Source organism: Neomonachus schauinslandi, chromosome 1, assembly GCF_002201575.2.
Source record: "Neomonachus schauinslandi chromosome 1, ASM220157v2, whole genome shotgun sequence".
Classification (NCBI taxonomy): Eukaryota; Metazoa; Chordata; class Mammalia; order Carnivora; family Phocidae; genus Neomonachus; species Neomonachus schauinslandi.
This window is the reverse complement of record NC_058403.1, coordinates 204,385,165-204,404,829: the sequence shown is the minus strand read 5'-3', so window position 1 is coordinate 204,404,829 and position 19,665 is coordinate 204,385,165. Positions and strand designations below refer to the sequence as shown.

The window sequence follows — 19,665 nt, the reverse complement described above, 5'->3', positions numbered from 1 at the left end:
GCAAACCATGAGAGACTCTTAACTCTAGGAAACAAACTGAGGGTTGCTGGAGGGGTGGGGGGTGGGGGGATGGGGTAACTGGGTGATGGGTTTTAAGGACAGCACGTGATGTAATGAGCACTGGGTGTTATATGCAACTGATGAGTCACTACACTCTACCCCTTAAACTAATAATGCACTATATGTTAACTGACTTGAATTTAAATTAAAAAAAGAAAACACTTCTATCTTCATGAAAGAAGATGTTAGTTGAAAGATGCTTGTCAAAAAAATCTGGGAAACAAACTGAGGGTTACAGAAGGGAAGAGGATGGGGGTATGGAGTAACAAGCTGATGGGTATTAAGAAGGGCATGTGTTGTGATGAGCCCTGGGTGTTATATGCAACTAATGAATCATTGAACACTGCATCAAAAACTAATAATATACTATATGTTGGCTAACTGAACATAATAATAAAAGAATATTAATATAAGGAGAGAAGTAAAAGGACTTCAGAGGAGAAAGAAATATGGGAACCAGGCAAATGAGAGCCACTATATGTATTCAATGAAGAAAACCCAACCAATGAAGAGAACAAATGTTGAAAAAGAGATTTCAAGACATTTTCAAAAATGAAAGAAAAGTCAAATCTGTACACTTAAACACCTTGCATGGATGGTGGGGAAATAGCCAAGAATGACAACATAGTTACCCTACTTTAAAATTTAAAAGAATCCATTGGATGGCTATAGAAATGTGTTGAAATGTGGAGATAAAGATACAGACACACATATACGTATAGATATAATATATATATTAGAACTACAAATGAACTAGTAATATTACTGCAACATTGTAGAAACCAAATATTACAAAGAAAATGTTTATCATTTGAGACTGGTTAAAGTATGGAACATCCACAGAATGGAAAGTTATGCAGATGTAAAAATGAATGATAAAGTTCTCTATGTATCAATATTGAATCTCACAAGTATTTTAAGTGGAAAAAATACATAAGAGTGAATATGGTAGGCCATGGCTTGAGTGGAAATAAAACTGTATATTATATGTATTAGTTTGTTTATACATAAAATATCTCTAAAAGGACTCAAACATGGATGGGACTGGAGGAGAATATGTTATGTGAAATAAATCAAGCAGAGAAAGTCAATTATCATATGGTTTCACTTATTTGTGGAACAGAAGGAATAGCATGGAGGACATTAGGAGAAGGAAGGGAAAAATGAAGGGGGGGAAGCAGAGGGAGAGATGAACCATGAGAGACTATGGACTCTGAGAAACAAACTGAGGGTTTTAGAAGGAAGGGGGTGGGGGGATGGGTTAGCCTGGTGATGGGTATTAAGGAGGGCACGTGCTGCATGGAGCACTGGGTGTTATACGAAAACAATGAATCGTGGATCACTACAGCAAAAACTAATGATGTATTATATGGTGGCTAACATAACATAATAACATAAAATAAAATAAATAAAAGCAACCTAACTTTTAAACATTTAAAAAATAAATAAAAGGGCCAAAAAGAAACTGAGATTTCTTCCAAGGACCCTGATCACTGGGGGCCATGGGTGGGAAAGAGACTTTTCAATGGTACTCCTTTTGTTGCTTTTGAGTTTTAAACCATAGTTTTCATCTCTTCAAAAATTTAACTGGGAAAACTTATACAACGTATTTTATTCTTTAGCGAAGTGGCAGGAGGAAGCACACTGTTTTGGGGGTGCTGTTTGAATTTGTCTGGATTCCTATGAGGCCTGGCCATTTAACTAAAAGAGTTCTCATTCTTATCTCCATGTGGATCCTTACTTGCTGTCACCTGGGTGAATCTCAGTTCTTTGTTCCCCCTGAAGAAGTAATCCTGTCACCTGGCCAGGAGAGGATGATGGTTTGGCCCTCGATGCTGCCATTCTCCCCAGGTCCCTTCTGACCTCTCTCATCACATCTGTTCCTTTCTGGTGCCTGCAGTCCCTAGCATCCTTGTCTCCATGGCCCCTCTTAGGGCTCTCACCTGCACATCGTAGTGGGCCATGAGGATGGCAAAGCTGCTGAGGTGGGTGCACTGGCAAGTGGTGCTGGTGCCTCTGGTGGCCACCATCCTGCAGCCTGTGGTGGACCAGTGACCATACCCATTCTGACCATGTTTCCAGAAGACGCAGAACACCTCCTCCCTTGGCCCAGGGGTCACTGACTGTAGGAACAGGGCATAGGAGTGAACTGGTTGGTGGTTCTGGTGCTCAGAGAGGCTGACTCAGAGCTGACTCAGGAAGGGCTGACTATACTGGGGAGGCAATCACTGGCAGGGGAGCTCCCCAGAGCCCCAAGGCTGAGCTGAGCAGTGAGGCTGCCCAGGACCCAGGCTCCTTCCACATCCCCATCTCACCAGCACTCACATGGTGGGAAAAGATGAAGGTGATGGGGGAGCTGAGGTTCTGGGTGTCCCTGTTGCTCATAAAGGCAGAGTTGACATCTGAAAGCAGGACAGAGGAGACTCCTTGCACCATGCCCTTGTGTGCATCATGCAGAACTGCCTGCTTCTTAGGCTCCAGGACCAGGGGGACCTCAGCCAGCAACCTGCCCATCCCTGGAGTGGAGACAAGGCCCACCACAGAAGGGCCTGTAGGAAGAGACCAATGTTGATACTTTGGGGTGCCCAAAAGGGCCCCTTCCTCCTCAGACGGACTCTCCCCTGTAGCCCCACCCACCCTACACTTTCCTTTAATCTTTAATTCTGTGCATGGCCCATCCTGGCTGTCTTGTCCCATTGCAAGGTCTCAGTGGCCTTCCGTTCTCCATTTTAGTCATTACCAAAGTCACTGAATTCCTGTGCCACATCCCAGTTCAGATGCATCTTTGCATGGCTCTGGCCCAAGGTGACATCCCCGATTCCTTGCTCTTGCACCTTCAGGGACAGTTCTATGGTGGTGGCAATGACAGGAGAGACAGGAGAAGTCAGGTTATTGCTTGCAGTATTGGGATTAGATTTTTTGATATGCTGATAAACCACAGGAATTTTAAGTACTGATGTGAGAGTAATGTGGTTGGCTTAATACTGTTATTTGAGCATTTTTGAAAGCTGAAAACCAAAGGGTCTCCAAAGATTGTACTTATTTAGAAAATTTTCTACTAAATTTGCATAATCTCAAGAAAAGGGAGAAAATGCTAATGGACAAGTCAAGGCTTCTGTTGCTATGACAATTCTAATTCTAGTTCAAAGATTTTCTAAATTTGAATATATACAACACTACTCTTAAAGCTGATGTAGGTATTTGCAGCTCAAAGTCTCACAAGGTCTGGTATCTGGACTATATAAAGAATTCTTACAACCCAATAATAGGACAAATAACCCAATTAAAAACCCAAAGAATACAAAATACTAATTTAAAGGGCTACATGCACCCCGGTGTTTATAGCAGCATTATCAACAATAGTCAAATTATGGAAAGAGACCAAATGTCCATCAACTGATGAATGGATAAAGAAGGTGTGACTTATATATACAATGGAATATTACTCAGCCATCAAAAAGGATGAAATCTTACATTTGCAATGACATGGATGGAGCTAGAGAGTATTATGCTAAGTGAAATAAATCAGTCAGAGAAAGACAAATACAATAGGATTTCACTCATATGTGGAATTTAAGAAATAAAACCAATGATCATAGGGGAAAAAAAAGAGAGGAAAACCAAGAAATAGACTCAACTCTAGAGAACAAACTGATGGTTACCAGAAGGGAGGTGGGAGGATGGGTGAAATAGGTGATGGGAATTAAGGAGGGCACTTGTTGTAATGAGCACCGGGTGATGTATGGAAGTGTTGAATCAGTGTATTGTATACCTGAAACTCATATTACACTGTATGGTAACTAAGTGGAGTTTAAATAAAAAACATTCATATATATATATCTATACATATATCTATATCTATCTATCTATCATCTATCTATCTATCTATCTATCTATCTATCTATCTATCTCCCACATCTGCTTTATCCATTCTTCTGTCAATGGACATCTGGGCTCTTTCCACAGTTTGGCTATTGTGGACATTGCTGCTATAAACATTGGGGATCATTGCATTTGTATCTTTGGGGTAAATACCTAGTAGTGCAATTGCTGAGTCATAGGGTAGCTCTGTTTTTTAACTTCTTGAGGAACCTCCATACTGTTTTCCAGAGTGGTTGTACCAGCTTGCATTCCTACCAACAGTGTAAGAGGGTTCCCCTTTCTCCACATCCTTGCCAACATTTGTTGTTTCCTGACTTGTTCATTTTAGCCATTGTGACTGGTGTGAAGTGATATCTCATTGTGGTTTTGATTTGTATTTCCCTGATGCCAAGTGATGTGGAGTATTTAGATTACTCAGTCATCAGAAAGGATGAATACTTACCATTGACATTGATGTGGATGGAATTGGAGGGTATTTTGCTAAGCAAAATAAGTCAATCAGAAAAAGATAATTATCATATGGTTTCACTCATATGTGGAATATAAGAAACAGTGCATAGGATCATAGGGGAAGGGAGGGAAAACTGAATGGGAAGTCATCAGAAAGGGAGAAAAACCATGAGAGACTCTTAACTATAGGAAACAAACTGAAGGTTGCTGGAGGCGAGTTGGGTGGGGGAATAGGGTAATTGGGTGATGGGCATTAAGGAGGGAACATGATGTGATGAGCTCTGGGTGTTATATGCAACTGATGAATTATTGAACTCTACATCTGAAACTAATGATGTACTATATGTTGGCTAGTTGAATTTAAATAAAAAAAACTTTTAAAAATGGGCAAAAGATTTGAATAGACATTTCTCCAGAGAAGATATACAAAATGCTATAAGCACATGAAAATATCATTAACATCATTAGTTATTAGGTAAACGAAAATTAAAACCAGAATGAGATACCACTGTATACTTACGAGATGGCTATAATATCAAAAATCCCCCAAATAACAAGTGTTTGCAATGATATGGAGAAATTGGAATGCTTATCAATTGCTGGTGGTAATGTAAATGGTCCAACCACTTTGGAAAACAGTCTGGCAATTTCTCAAAATGTTAAACGTAGAGTTACTATATGACCCAGCAATTCTACTCTTAGGTATCTACCCAAAAGAAATGAAAACATATATCTGCACAATTTGTACATGAAAGTTAATTGCTGTATTATTCATAATAGCCTCAAAGCAGAAACAACCTAAATGTCCATGAAACGATGAATGGATGAATCAAATGTGTATAACCTCATGAAGGCATACTATTTGTCAATCAAAAGGAATGAAGTTCTGATATAAGCTCTGCACTCAGTGCAGAGCTTGGGATTCTCTCTCCCTCTCCCTTTGCCCCTCCCCTCCCCGCTCTCTCTCTATCTCAAATAAATAAATAAATCATTAAAAAATTAGTTTGGAGAAGAATGAGTATTCTGTTGTTTTGGGTGGAATGTTCTGTAAATATCTATGAGGTCCATCTGGTCCAATGTATCATTCAAAGCTCTTGTTTCCTTGTTGATTTTCTGCTTAGATGATCTGTCCATTGCTGAGAGTGGAGTATTGAGGTCTCCTACAATTAACGTATTGTTATCAATATGACTCTTTATTTTGGTTAACAGTTGGCTTATGTAGATGGCTGCTCCCATGTTGGGGGCATAGATATTTGCAATTGTTAGATCTTCTTGTTGGATAAACCCTTTAAGAATGATATAGTGTCCTTCTGTGTCGCTAATTACAGACTTTAGTTTAAAATCTAATTTGTCTGATATAGGAATTGCTACCCCAGCTTTCTTTTGAGGTCCGTTGGCGTGGAAGATGGATCTCCACCCCTTCACTTTTGGTCTGGATGTATCTTTAAGTTCAAAATGAGTCTCTTGTAGGCAGCATATGGATAAGTCCTGTCTTTTTATCCAATCTGCAACCCTGTGCCGTTTTATGGGAGCGTTTAGGCCATTCACGTTGAGAGTGATTACTGAAAGATATGAATTAATTGTCATCATGTTGCCTGTAAATACGTTGTTTTTATAGATTGTCCCTGTAAATGTCATTCTTCTCGAGCGCACATGGAACTTTCTCCAGAATAGACCACATATTGGGTCACAAATCAGGTCTCAACCAATATCAAAAGATTGAGATTATTCCCTGCATATTCTCAGACCACAATGCTTTAAAACTGGAACTCAATCACAAGAAAAAGTTTGGCAGAAATTCAAACACTTGGAAGTTAAAGACCACTCTGCTCAAGAATGTTTGGGTCAACCAGGAAATCAAAGAAGAACTTAAACAATTCATGGATATTAATGAGAACGAAAACACATCAGTCCAAAACCTATGGGATACTGCAAAGGCGGTCCTAAGGGGGGACATACATAGCCATCCAAGCCTCACTCAAAAAAATAGAAAAACCCCGAATTCACCAACTAACTCTACACCTTAAAGAACTAGAGAAAAAGCAACAAATGATGCCTAAGCCACGCATTAGAAGCGAAATAATTAAAATTAGAGCAGAAATCAATGAATTAGAAACCAGAAACACAGTAGATCAGATCAACGAAACTAGAAGTTGGTTCTTTGAAAGAATTAATAAGATCAATAAACCACTGGCCAGACTTATCGAAAGAAAAAAGAAAGGACCCAAATTAATAAAATTATGAATGAAAAGGGAGAGATCACGACTAACACCAAGGAAATAGAAACAATTGTTAGAAATTATTATCAACAACTCTATGCCAATAAACTGAACAATCTGGATGAAATGGAGGCCTTCCTGGAAACCTATAAGCTGCCAAGATTGAAACAGGAAGAAACTGACAACCTGAATAGGCCAATAACCAGTAACAAGATTGAAGCAGTGATCAAAAACCTCCCAAAAAACAAGAGTCCAGGGCCTGATGGATTCCCTGGGGAATTCTACCAAACATTCAAAGAAGAAATAATACCTATTCTCCTAAAGCTGTTTCAAAAAATAGAAACGGAAGGAAAACTTCCAAACTCATTCTATGAGGCCAGCATTACCTTAATCCCCAAACCAGGCAAAGACCCCATCAAAAAGGAGAATTTCAGACTGATATCCCTGATGAATATGGATTCCAAAATCCTCAAATACATTGAAAGGATCCTCCACCACGACCAAGTGGGATTTATCCCTGGGATGCAAGGGTGGTTCAACATTTGCAAATCAATCCATGTGATAGAACACATTAATACGAGGAGGGAGAAGAACCATATGGTCCTCTCAATTGATGCAGAAAAAGCATTTGACAAAATACAACATCCTTTCCTGAATAAAACTCTTCAGAGTATAGGGATAGAGGGAACATTCCTCAAGTTCATAAAATCCATCTATGAAAAACCCACAGCGAATATCATCCTCAATGGGGAAAAGCTGAAAGCCTTTCCCTTAAGATCAGGAACACGTCAAGGATGCCCACTCTTGCCACTATTGTTCAACATAGTACTAGAAGTCCTAGCAACAGCAATCAGACAACAAAAAGAAATAAAAGGTATTCAAATTGGCAAAGAACAAGTCAAAGTCTCTCTCTTCACAGATAACATGATACTTTATGTGGAAAACCCAAAAGACTTCACCCCCAAATTACTAGAACTCATCCAGCAATTCAGTAATGTGGCAGGATACAAAATCAATGCACAGAAATCAGTTGCTTTCTTATACACTAACAATGCAACTGTAGAAAGAGAAATTAGAGAAATGATTCCATTTACAATAGCACCAAAAACCATAAGATACCTCGGAATATACCTAACCAAAGAGGTAAAGGATCTGTACTATAGGAACTACAGAACGCTCATGAAAGAAATTGAAGAAGACACAAAAAGATGGAAAAATATTCCATGCTCATGGATCAGAAGAATAAACATTGTTAAAATGTCTATGCTACCCAGAGAAATCTATACCTTCAATGCCATCCCGATCAAAATTCCAATGACATTTTTCAAAGTGCTGGAACAAACAATCCTAAAATTTGTATGGAATCAGAAAAGACCCTGAATCACCAAGGAGATGTTGAAAAGAAAAACAAAGCTGGGGGCATCACGTTGCCCGATTTCAAACTATATGACAAAGCTGTGATCACCAAGACAGCATGGTCCTGGCACAAAAACACACATATAGACCAATGGAACAGAATGGAGAACCCAGATATGGACCCTCAACTCTATGGTCAAATAATCTTTGACAAAGCAGGAAAAAACATGCAATGGAAAAAAGACAGTCTCTTCAATAAATGGTGCTGGGAAAATTGGACAGCCACATGCAGAAGAATGAAACTCGACCATTCTCTAACACCATTCACAAAGATAAACACAAGGACCTCAATGTGAGACAGGAATCCATCCAAATCCTAGAGGAGAACATAGGCAGTAACCTCTTTGACATCGGCCACAGCAACTTCTTTCAAGATACATCTCCAAAAGCTAGTGAAACAAGAGCAAAAATGAACTTTTGGGACTTCATCAAGAGAAAAAGCTTCTGCACAGCAAAGGCAACAGTCAACAAAACAAAGAGGCAACCCACAGAATGGGAGAAGATATTTGCAAATGACACTACAGACAAAGCGCTGATTTCCAAGATCTATAAAGAACTTCTCAAACTCAACACCCAAAAAACAAATAATCAATTCAAACATGGGCAGAAGATATGAACAGACACTTCTCCAAAGAAGACATACAAATGGCTAACAGACACATGAAAAAATGTTCATCATCATTACTATCAGGGAAATTCAGATCAAAACCACATTGAGATACCACCTTACACCAGTTAGAACGGCAAAAACTGAGAAGGCAAGAAACAACAAATGTTGGAGAGGTTGTAGAGAAAGGGGAACCCTGTTATACTGCTGGTGGGAATGCAAGTTGGTACAGCCACTTTGGAAAACAGTGTGAAGATGCCTCAAAAAATTAAAAATAGAGCTACCTTATGACCCAGCAATTGCACTCCTGGGTATTTACCTCAAAGACACAGATGTAGTGAAAAGAAGGGCCATATGCACCCCAATGTTCATAGCAGCAATGTCCACAATAGCCAAACTATGGAACAAGCCGAGACACCCTTCAACAGATGAATGGATAAAGAAGATGTATTCCACATATATGATGGAATATTACTCAGTCATCAGAAAGGATGAGTACCCAACTTTTACATCAACATGGATGGGACTGGGGAGATTATGCTAAGTCAAGTAAGTCAAGCAGAGAAAGTCAATTATCATATGGTTTCACTTATTTGTGGAACAGAAGGAATAGCATGGAGGACATTAGGAGAAGGAAGGGAAAAATGAAGGGGGGGATATCAGAGAGGGAGATGAACCTTGAGAGACTATGGACTCTGAGAAACAAACTGAGGGTTCTAGAGGGGAGGGGGGTGGGGTGATGGGTTAGCCTGGTGATGGGTATTAAGGAGGGCATGAGCTTCATGGAGCACTGAGTGTTATATGCAAACAATGAATCATGGAACACTACCTCAAAAACTAATGATGTACTGTATGGTGACTAACATAACATAATAAAATAAAATTAAATAAAAAAACACTGATACAATGTTATTTAAGATTGTACTTAAAATAGATTAAATCACATTATGTAATTTTCAACTTTTCAAGATTCATTGCATTTTCTTCATTTCCAAGTAGTGTTGAATTTATTTTTGAATACCTTATTTTTATGAATACAATTGTTGCAATTTTATTTTATATAAATGACATAATGATAGACTTATTGATATTTGTATATGCTTATTTTTGCTTATCATTTAAAAATCTTAATATTTTGTGCTTAAAACAAATAAAAGACAGTTTCATGGTTTATTTTATGAAATGAGTTCTTTTAAATAAAGTCATGGTGATGGGTATTAAAGAGGGCATGTATTGCATGGAGGACTGGGTGTTATACAGAAACAATGAATCATAGATCACTACATCAAAAACTAATGATGTACTGTGTGGTGACTAACAAAACATAATAAAAAAAAAATCCTGGGATGTGAGTGTGGTCACTTGGTTCCAGTGGGGCAGTCTCTAGGAAGGAAGAGCGAGAAGGTGAACAGGAGGAGCAGGAGTCTGATGCAGACTTACCTGTGCCTGCAGGAGCATGAACAGTCAATGGCCCGTTGGGCAGGAACTTGCTTAGCACTCTCAGGACATCCTCCAGGCTAACAAGCAGGTGAGTGGCCACACAGTGTTGCTCTGAGGGAGGCAGGGTCTTCAGGTCCCCTGGGGTCTCCAGCAGCTCACTTACTTCCCTCATGAGGTCCTGGGGGGATGCGGACACAGAGCCAGTGGTCAGTGGATCAAAGGGGTTGCACAAAGACCTGACCATTCAGCCCAGAACAGACCCTGGAGACTGGGTATTTGGAGGGTAACAATGGCACTGAATTAAATTCCCAGGATGGTCCCTGCTGCTTAGATCTCAGCTACGGAGATGTCAATGAAGGTCAGAAAGGCCAAGGCTGACATAAGCCTGAAGCCCAGAATAAGCAATAGGGAAATAGGGAAATAAATTAGTGCATGTGGGTGTCTTTAAAAGTGCTCAGATAGGGGCGCCTGGGTGGCTCAGTCGTTAAGCGTCTGCCTTCGGCTCAGGTCATGATCCCAGGGTCCTGGGATCGAGCCCCGCATCGGGCTCCCTGCTCAGCGGGAAGCCTGCTTCTCCCTCTCCCACTCCCCCTGCTTGTGTTCCCTCTCTCGCTGTGTCTCTCTCTGTCAAAATAAATGAATAAAATCTTTAAAAAATAAAAAATAAAAAAATAAAAGTGCTCAGATAGCTGAGTGCCCTAGTCTTCTCAGCACCATGGGTGAGGGACCAGTTGCAGTGCCCACTACATGGGGCCTTGTTTTCACACCTACCAAAGGTCTCTATGGGATTCCCATATCTAGCCTCTTTCTTGGTTCCAACTTTACCTGGATGGTGTTCTTGGCCAAGACTGGCGTGAAGTCTTGGGATAATTGCTGGACTTTGTCAAAGAAGTGGGAGAGACTCGGGGAAGGAGACATGGGGGTGAGTAAGAGAGCCTGAAGAGGGAGTTTGGGGATAGGGTGGACACAAGATGGTTGGTGAAGGTCTTTCTGCTTCTGGTCTTCTGCTGAAGTTTCACTCACCTGGCTGCTGACCCCAGAAGGTGATGTCCATGAGGAGAAGGGGACTTCTGCAGGGAAAAGAGGCAGGAGCACCACTGGTGTATGTGTGTGTGTGTTTGTGCACATGCTGAATGCATGTGTATGCTTGCTTTTTGTTTTGTGAATGCATGTATGCACACACATGTTCATGTGCAAGAGTGTATGTGCACATACATACACAGGCATGTTATACTTACATGTGCATGCATGCATGTATGTGTGTCCGGACTATATACCTTCACAGATGGTGAGCTTCAGACCATGCAGAGGCTTGGACCTGGCTACCCAGTCATGGTCACAGTGGCATCTGTAGCTGCCCTTCACATTGATGCAACGGGTAGAGTTGTGGCATTGGTGTTTTCCAGAGCTACACTCATCCACATCTAACATAAAAGAGAGGACCAGTCCCCTATCTCAGCTCAGGCCTTTCCTCTACTCACTAACTCCAGCCCTCCACCTTCCTCAAGGTCAGGCATCAAGGAGTCCATCATAGTTGAAATGGATGGATACCATTTGGTGATAGCACTCCCAACTCGTCAACCACCTCAGAGCAGGCATTGGCAAACTATGGCCCACAGCCAAACCCAGATGTTGCCTGTTTCTATAAAGAATAGGTTTTATATTTTTAAGTGGTTAAAAAAACAGAAGAAAGAGCCATCTTTTATGACACATGAAAATGATATGAAATTCAAATTTTAGTATCCATAGATAAAATTGTATTGGAACACAGTCACTCCTATTCATTCATGTGTTGTCTCTGTCTGCTTTCACACTATAACGGCAAGTTTAGCAGTTGTGACATGGACCTTCTGGCCCATAAAACCCAAGATATTTCTTATGTGGCCCTTTGCATGAGGAGTAGGCTGGCCTCTACATTCAAGCAAGGTTGGCAAGATGAGAACTCTGTATATATGTGTGAGTGTGTGATATTTCAGGTCAGAGCTGCTTGGTGAATGGTGAGTATGGTAGACAGAATAATGGCCCCTTCAAAGATGTTCAAGTCCTTATGCCTGGAGCCTGTGATTACATTAGCTTTCATCCAAAAGAAATTTTGAACTTGGTGATTAAGAATCTTGTTGGAGGATTATTCTGATGATCTGAGTGTACCTAATGTAATCACAAGCGTTCTTATAAAAGGGAGGGATCAGAGAAGAGAGGAGATGGATGATATGTATGATGTTGGCTTTGAAGATGGGCAAGGGAACCCTGTACCAAGGAAGGAAGGCAGCTTCTAGAAACCAGAAAAGGCAAGGAAACAGATTCTCCCTTAGAGCCTCTAGAAGGAAACATTTAAAACTTCTGACCTTCAACACTGTAAGAGAATATATTTATACTGTTTTGAACTATTAAGTTTGTTATATCAGCAATAGGAAACTAATACAATGGTCCATTGAGGAGCCTGGGAATTGCTTCCAGCCAAGTGGTGTTGGTATCAGCCCCTCATGTTGCTGCAGGAGTCTGATGGATAATCTGGAGGTATGCTTAGCCAGCTCACAAAGCCTCTAACCCCACTGCCTAAGGCCACTCCTCAATTTTCTATGGCTCCATCCACAGCTCTACCCTTTAGGGTTCTGGGCTCACACAGCCCTCTGTAGTGCCTATAGCCTGTGGGGTGGATGGTAGGTCTGTTCTAAGTGCCACACACAGAGGGAACTTGTTTTGGCCCCAGAATGTCTCTGGTATCCCTGCTATCTCCCCACCCAAATGAAGTTCCTCCTCTGAGCAGTTTGTGAGTGAAAAATGAGGAAGGCATGTGATTGTGGTCACAGCATTGAATAAATGTGGGTGTCTTCACATCCACCTGGCTCCCAACTTATCTTTCCCTCTTTTCTAATTAGAGGAGAAATTTGATCCTCTTTTGTTGACTTAGAAACCAGGAGAGTGGAGTTTGGACAATCCTTGCTATAGTTTTTTTGTTTGTTTGTTTGTAACCTAGACAGTGGCGTAGGAGATGCCTCTCTTAAGATCAGAAATTTTTCTCCTTTAGGGATTGTGAGTAGCTTATAAACAGCAGCATGCTCCCAGTAAGACTGATGTTTAAAAGTGAACTCATTTTGGCACCTGGATGGCTCAGTTGGTTAAGCATCTGTCTTCGGCTCAGGTCATGATCTCAGGGTCTGGGATTGAGCCCCATGTCAGGCTCCCTGCTCAGTGCAGAGTCTGCTTCTTCCTCTCCCTCTGCCCCCCATGTCACTCATGCACTAGCTTTCTCTCTCTCTCTCTCTCAAATAATTAAATAAAATCTTTAAAACAGTGAGCCCATTTCAAAGCAAATACATTGCTGTCACATTTTTTAAGGTTGAAAGATTTAATATTTTACTTTTCTCTTTGTGGATACTAAATACCCCTTGTATCTTAGCCATTTTGAATACTTTCAAACATCAGTCAAACAACTGTGTAAATAAAAAATAGTTAGGGTGGAAATGAATAATGGATTGAAAAGTCCTCAATTAAGGTAAGTCTGTGAAGTTTTTCTTAAAAGTGTATTGTGCTTAGCTTTATAAGATAAACAATTCAGTATTCAGGTTTAAACAAAACCTTAATCTCTTCAAAAGTAGGTATTATTGCTCCTGAATTAGAGATGAGGAAACCAAGACCAGAGATTGTAAAAACTCGGCCAAAATCAAGGCCAACTGTCAGGGCCAAGATGTGACCACAGCTCTGATCATGGTGATGACAGAGCTCTTTCCAGTTTCTCACTTCTGCATATTTCCAGAGTGCCTTGTATGCGCTAGGCACTTGGGTACAGTGGTGAGAAAGACATTGTTTACCCATGAACTGGATGCTTTGTGAAGAGTGACTATTTTTATATTGCATTTGTCTACAGGTCTGTCTGCCCACTGGAGTAAAATCTCCGGGAGACAGAGCCAATGCATTATTTAGCGTTGGAGTCATAGTGCCTGGCATAGAGCTCAGAGCAGTGGTAAACAATCAAATCATGCCTATGATGGAATTATTGTCTAAAAACTATGAAAAAGTAGTATTTATTTTTTGGACTACTACTTAACAAGTTTTAAGATTAAAATATACTTATGGAAACATGCTTGAGATTAATAAAAAAGGAAGACAAGGGAGAAGAAAAAGCCATTGCCATACTATGGGTACAACCCCGCAGCATGCTTTTCTGTTTAAAGCAGGTTGGAAAGCATTTCAATTTAATTCATCAAGAGATATCTCATTTAGCACTATTCTTAATCACTCCAAACTGGAAACAACCCAAATGTCCTTCAATGGATGAATGGATAAACCAACTGTGGTACAGCTGTACAATGGAATATTACTTAGCAATAAAAAGAAATGAACTAGTCTTCAAAATTACCATTGGAACTTTAAAGAAATATACATAACTGGGCTCCATGTCTGGGCATGGTTTAGTAAATCTCAGGTAGGGAGGGTCCAGGCATCTATATTTAAAAATATATATATAGGGTGATTCTACCAGAGAGCCAGAAACGAAGGTTACTATACCCATCTCTCTAAAACAGTGATCTGTGGACTAATGTGACGTGTGTATCTAGCAACAGATTAGAATTTTGCAGCCCACATAGGGGAGGTAACTTTATGCTATTTCACTATTAGCCAAACCCAAGATCCAGATAAATAGGAGAAGAAAGCAGTCATTGTAAATCCAAGCTAAGTGTAGCCAATTTTCTTTCTGGAAAATAAAAATGTCAAAAATGGGGGGAAAAAAGGAATGAACTATTGATACACAAAACAATATGGGTGAACCTCAAAAATGTTACACTGAGTGGAAGGAATCTGACTCAAAAGGCTACATACTATAGTATTCCATCCATATGACATTTTCAAAAGAATGCCACAGGTGAAAGAAAACATCTGTAGATTAGGGGTTGCCAGGGCAGAGGGGTGGGGTGACTATAAAGGAACAGAAGGAAGGGGTGTTTTGGGGTAATGGAACTAATTGGCCTGGATCCTGAATATAGTGGTGGTAACCCAAATCTGTACGTGTGTGAAAATTCTTAGAACTATTAGGGGCACCTGGCTGGCTCAGTCAGAAGAACACATGACTCTTGATCTTGAGGTTGTAAGTTTGAGTCCCACGTTGGGTGTAGAGATTACTTAAAAATAAAATCTTTTAAAAAATTGGGGTGCCTGGGTGGCTCAATCGTTAAGCATCTGCCTTTGGCTCAGGACATGATCCCAGGATCCTGGGATCAAGCCCTGTGTCAGGAAGCCTGCTTCTCCTTCTCCCACTCCCCCTGCTTGTGTTCCCTCTCTTGCTGTGTCTCTCTCTGTCAAATAAATAAATAAAATCTTTTAAAAAAATCATAGAACTGTCCATCAAAGAGAAAAACAAGTTGATAAAAAGGCTCTGAAGCTCATCATTGTATGGCGGTACCATAATATGTTAAACTATTCTCCTTTAATGATAGTCATCTGTTTCCAGTCTTTAACTATTGCATATGATGTTACAGTAAAGAATCAACTAGATATACCTTAACATGGCATTTTAAGTCTGAACAAGAATGAGAAATGGAAGGAATGAGCCCCTGCTAGACGAAGGATGCTCTCTCTTGGACTCTCAAACATAAGAGGTAATGATTCCAAGATGGTCCTCAAAATTGACAGGATGAGGTTTGTCATGGGAGTTGGAGAAATGTGTGGCATGGGAAGCTACTTACCTTGACAAGTGTTCTCCTTCTCACTTTGGAATTTGGTGCCCCCCGAAAGGAGCTAATGCCCAGAGGCACATTCACAGTAGTGACTCCCCTCAACATTGTGACAATGTGCAAAGCTTCCACAAGACACGCATAGAGGTGGGCCACACTCGTTGATATCTGGAACATAAGTGGGAACTGCTAGGAACACCCAAAATTCTGGTAGGATAGGTAGCAACAAGATTCAAATGATTTTACCCCTTGCATTTTCTTTCCAAACAAAATAATGTGTTTTCAGGAGAAAACTGGGAAATTGGAAAATGCAAAAAAGAACCATAAATATCCAACCACTGAGATTACAACAATTTTTTAATAATGGAGAACAGTATAATAACTCCACATGTACCTGTCACCCAGCATTACCAATCATGAAGATAACACTATTACTTTTTCATCGATTTCCCATAGCATCAGACCATAGCTTTAAAAAAAATTTTTTCACACCTTTTAGTATATACAAATTCTCCCAGGATTTTAGAATATTTTATGACTACTTTTCCACATCAAAATAAAAAAAAAATTTTAATGCCTATAGATATTCCATAGTAAGGATATTTCATATTTTATCCAACTCATGACCACCTGGACAGACATCAGAATGCTACAGTTTGAACCATGGGTCCAGATTCTTCCACTTCCTAGCTATGTGACTTTGGACAAAGGGCTTCCCCTCTCTAGGCTCAGTTTCCTTATTTACAATATGGCACCAACATTGACTTTCTCAAGGGGCTGATCTGGATTTCTTCAGGGACAGTGTTTGAGAGATTTGTGGACTTCAAATTACCCCTATCTGAATTCCAGCTGTATGACCAGCTGTGTGAGTGTGAGCAAACCACCTCTCAAAGTCTCGGTTCCCTTACCTATAAATCAGGGATAATAACAGTATGCACTCATCTGGTTGTTAGGTAGTTTAAATTAATTTTAACTTTGGAAAAGGCGTTTTACAAATGGCAAATGACCATCCTGGCATAAGGTTGCATGTGGGTATTTTTGGATGGAGGAACTGAGATTATAGGGAGTTCCCAGCAAGTTAGTGCTAGGGTTGGTAGAACATTCCAAATCTCGGCTGGCTGCATGGCCCTCCCTGACTGCCTCCTTCAACATGCTCCCTCGGTCTTTGACCAATTAACAGCCAACAACAACAACAACAACAACAACAACAAAATGCATTGGCTTCTTATCAAGTGCAATGCACTGTTCTAAGTGTTTTACATGTATTAATTTATCATTTATGTATTTTCTTGTTGAGGTAACATTCACATAACAAAAGAACACTACATCTGAAACCAGTGATGTACCATGGGTTGGCTAATTGAATTTAAATTAAAAAAAAAGGATTTAGAAAAAATATCAACTCTTTTAAAGTGAACAACTCACTGGCATTTATTACATTACAATGTGGTGCAACCACATCCTCTCTCTAGTTCCAGAACATTTTTATCACTCCAAAAGAAAACCCCCTTAGGTGAAGGGGATTAAGAGTACAGTTCTTATGAGCACTGAGTAACTGTGAATCACTGAGAATTGTTGAATCACTACATTGTACACTGGAAACTAATATAACACTGTATATTAACTATACTGGAATTAAAATTAAAAACTCAATTAAAAAAACCCCTTACGCAACTAAGTAGTCAATCCCCATTCCTCTCTCCCCCAGCACCTGGAAACCATCAATTTGCTTTCTGTTTCTGTGAATTCCATTTATATGTATTTGTTGATTTAAAGCACACAATAACAAAATGGGTTGATATCATTATCCCCAATTTACAGATAAGGAAATTGAGGCACTGGGAGATGAAACAATTTGCTTGGACTTGCACACTGGAATTCAGATAGTCCAGCTCCAAATCCTAAGCTTTTAACACTACTCCTTGACCAGGAGACATGATTGCCCATCTCTTGGTTTTCCTCTCCTGCCCTTGGCAAAGAACTTCAGTGTTGCTCCAAGGGCTGAGGAGTGTGGATACCCCCAGGTGACCCCTCTTTGATGACCCCTTCTACGGTCTCTCAGCCTCTTTACCTGTACAGACCTCCGAGGGGTTGCTAAAGATAACCTATCCAGACAGAGAAGTGAATCCAGGATCACAGTGGCAGGAAGTGGCATTGGTACAGTGGGCATTCCGTGGACATCGAGCACAGGGAGCTGTTGGGAATGGATATATAGGTTTGAAGGTCCTCAGAAGATTCCAACTCCCAGATGGGAACAAGGAGATGGAAGGAAGAGAAGGAAGTGATGCTTGTCTTCATACAAGGAGTTGTCCTTGGTAATGGACTAGAAGTTTGGGGGAGAATCAGGGTCAAATTCTCAAATCCTAAGAAGACTATTCCCAAGAAATGGCCTTTGCTAGTGTGAAGTCCCTTTCCTCAGCTTCGGGTGATGGATGGGGTTTGTTACACATACTCACCTCTGTTCTTGTGGGCAATAATTTCCAGTGATGTTAGCAGGACACAAAGCCCTAGAACAGAAAGAGAAGGTAAATATGGCTGAAGAATGAACTCCAAACCACCCACAGAAATAGCTACTACAAGCTGGTTAAGGAGACTCTCCCCTATGGCATTATGGCTTCTAGAACATCTGTGTTTTCTTCTGGACAGGCTCCTAGACTTTCCCACAGGACCTAGGGGGGCACATGTTCTCTCTCCCTATTTTCTTCCAGAAGTCTCCTGAGGAATTGATCACAGCAGGCTTTTACTATACGGATCACAATCTACACAGATGGAAAGTAATAGGCATATGTATTAGAACATCTTTTCCCACCCATTTTATGACATACCCCTTATGAAGAAAATTTCAGATCTGCCTGTCTTTATTCAGATACTAATACTAGTTTTTTACAGTCAGGATCGTTCTTCTTTTGAAGTGACTTAAATCCATTTTCACTTCCTAGGCTGGCCTGAGATTACACCACTGGTCTTGGAGTTGAATGCAATTATGTTAGAATTTTAGCTCTGCCACTCACTGGCTCTGTGACTTCGTGCAACTTGATCTTTATTTTAAAATTTTTTCCATTTAATAAAAAATTCCAAACATAAGTCAAATGTAGAAAAACAGTCAACTCAAGTTGTGTGTATTAATTACCCTGCTACAATAATCATAAACTTATGGTCACTTTTATTTCATCTACACCTTTACTCAGTCCCTGTCCCCACTGGATAATTTGGAGGCAAATTCCAGGCACCATATTATTTCACATGATTTATTCTAAGAACAAAATTATTTATAGGCATTAATAACAAAAAATATATAAATTATAAATTGAGAAATCCCAAAATAAGCCCCACATTTTCCTTTGGTTGCAAATTCAAACCACTTCCTTCTTGGAAAAAAATGCCTTTTTTTGTTCTTATCCTTCTGGAGAATAGTGCAAGAACAAGCAGTGAATCAAGCAGAGGAAAAAGACATTTCTCAAAAGGCACAGAGAACACTAAAATGGTTTCAACTGAAGATTCTCACAATTCTACCTACCTGAATAAAATGCAAAATACCTGCCCCTCATGGTACAGAAACATGAAGCCTCAGCAGTGGGGGAATTCGATCTTGAGCTGTGGGCTAATAATATTTCCTGTTGAAGCAAATATGTACCCTAGAAGACCTGACTTGGCAAACAGCTAGCCTGAATGCTTTCTTCCCCTTTCCCCACCAATTTGAACTTACAGAATCCCTGTTCCGCTTTCTATTCTTTGCCTGGCATTACTACTCTTTGCACTGCCAGCCTCCTTGCTGATGTTTGTTAATTTCTAATGATGAAAGAGTGAGTGATGGTAAATCTATTTAGATGGTCTTTTTTTTTTTTCAATTTCTGGAATTTTTTAAATTATGTTATGTTAATCACCATACATTATATCATTAGTTTTTTTTTTTTTTTTT

At 40.0% G+C, this 19,665-nt stretch overlaps 1 protein-coding gene across 1 annotated transcript in view; it reads right to left on the bottom strand.

The window, feature by feature from the left end:
- The window catches only part of ADGRE2 (adhesion G protein-coupled receptor E2), a 40,539-nt gene extending 21,245 nt beyond the window's left edge, over positions 1–19,294 (bottom strand). The window contains exons 1-9 of the mRNA XM_044912997.1: positions 19,264–19,294; positions 18,203–18,253; positions 11,352–11,498; positions 11,099–11,144; positions 10,900–10,978; positions 10,075–10,252; positions 2,801–2,908; positions 2,386–2,609; positions 2,004–2,183 (exon numbers count right to left, since the gene is read on the bottom strand). Coding sequence (XP_044768932.1) covers positions 2,004–2,183; positions 2,386–2,609; positions 2,801–2,908; positions 10,075–10,252; positions 10,900–10,978; positions 11,099–11,144; positions 11,352–11,498; positions 18,203–18,253; positions 19,264–19,294 — 1,044 coding nt within the window. The remainder of the gene's footprint in view (positions 1–2,003; positions 2,184–2,385; positions 2,610–2,800; positions 2,909–10,074; positions 10,253–10,899; positions 10,979–11,098; positions 11,145–11,351; positions 11,499–18,202; positions 18,254–19,263) is intronic.
- Positions 19,295–19,665: the final 371 nt, after the last annotated feature.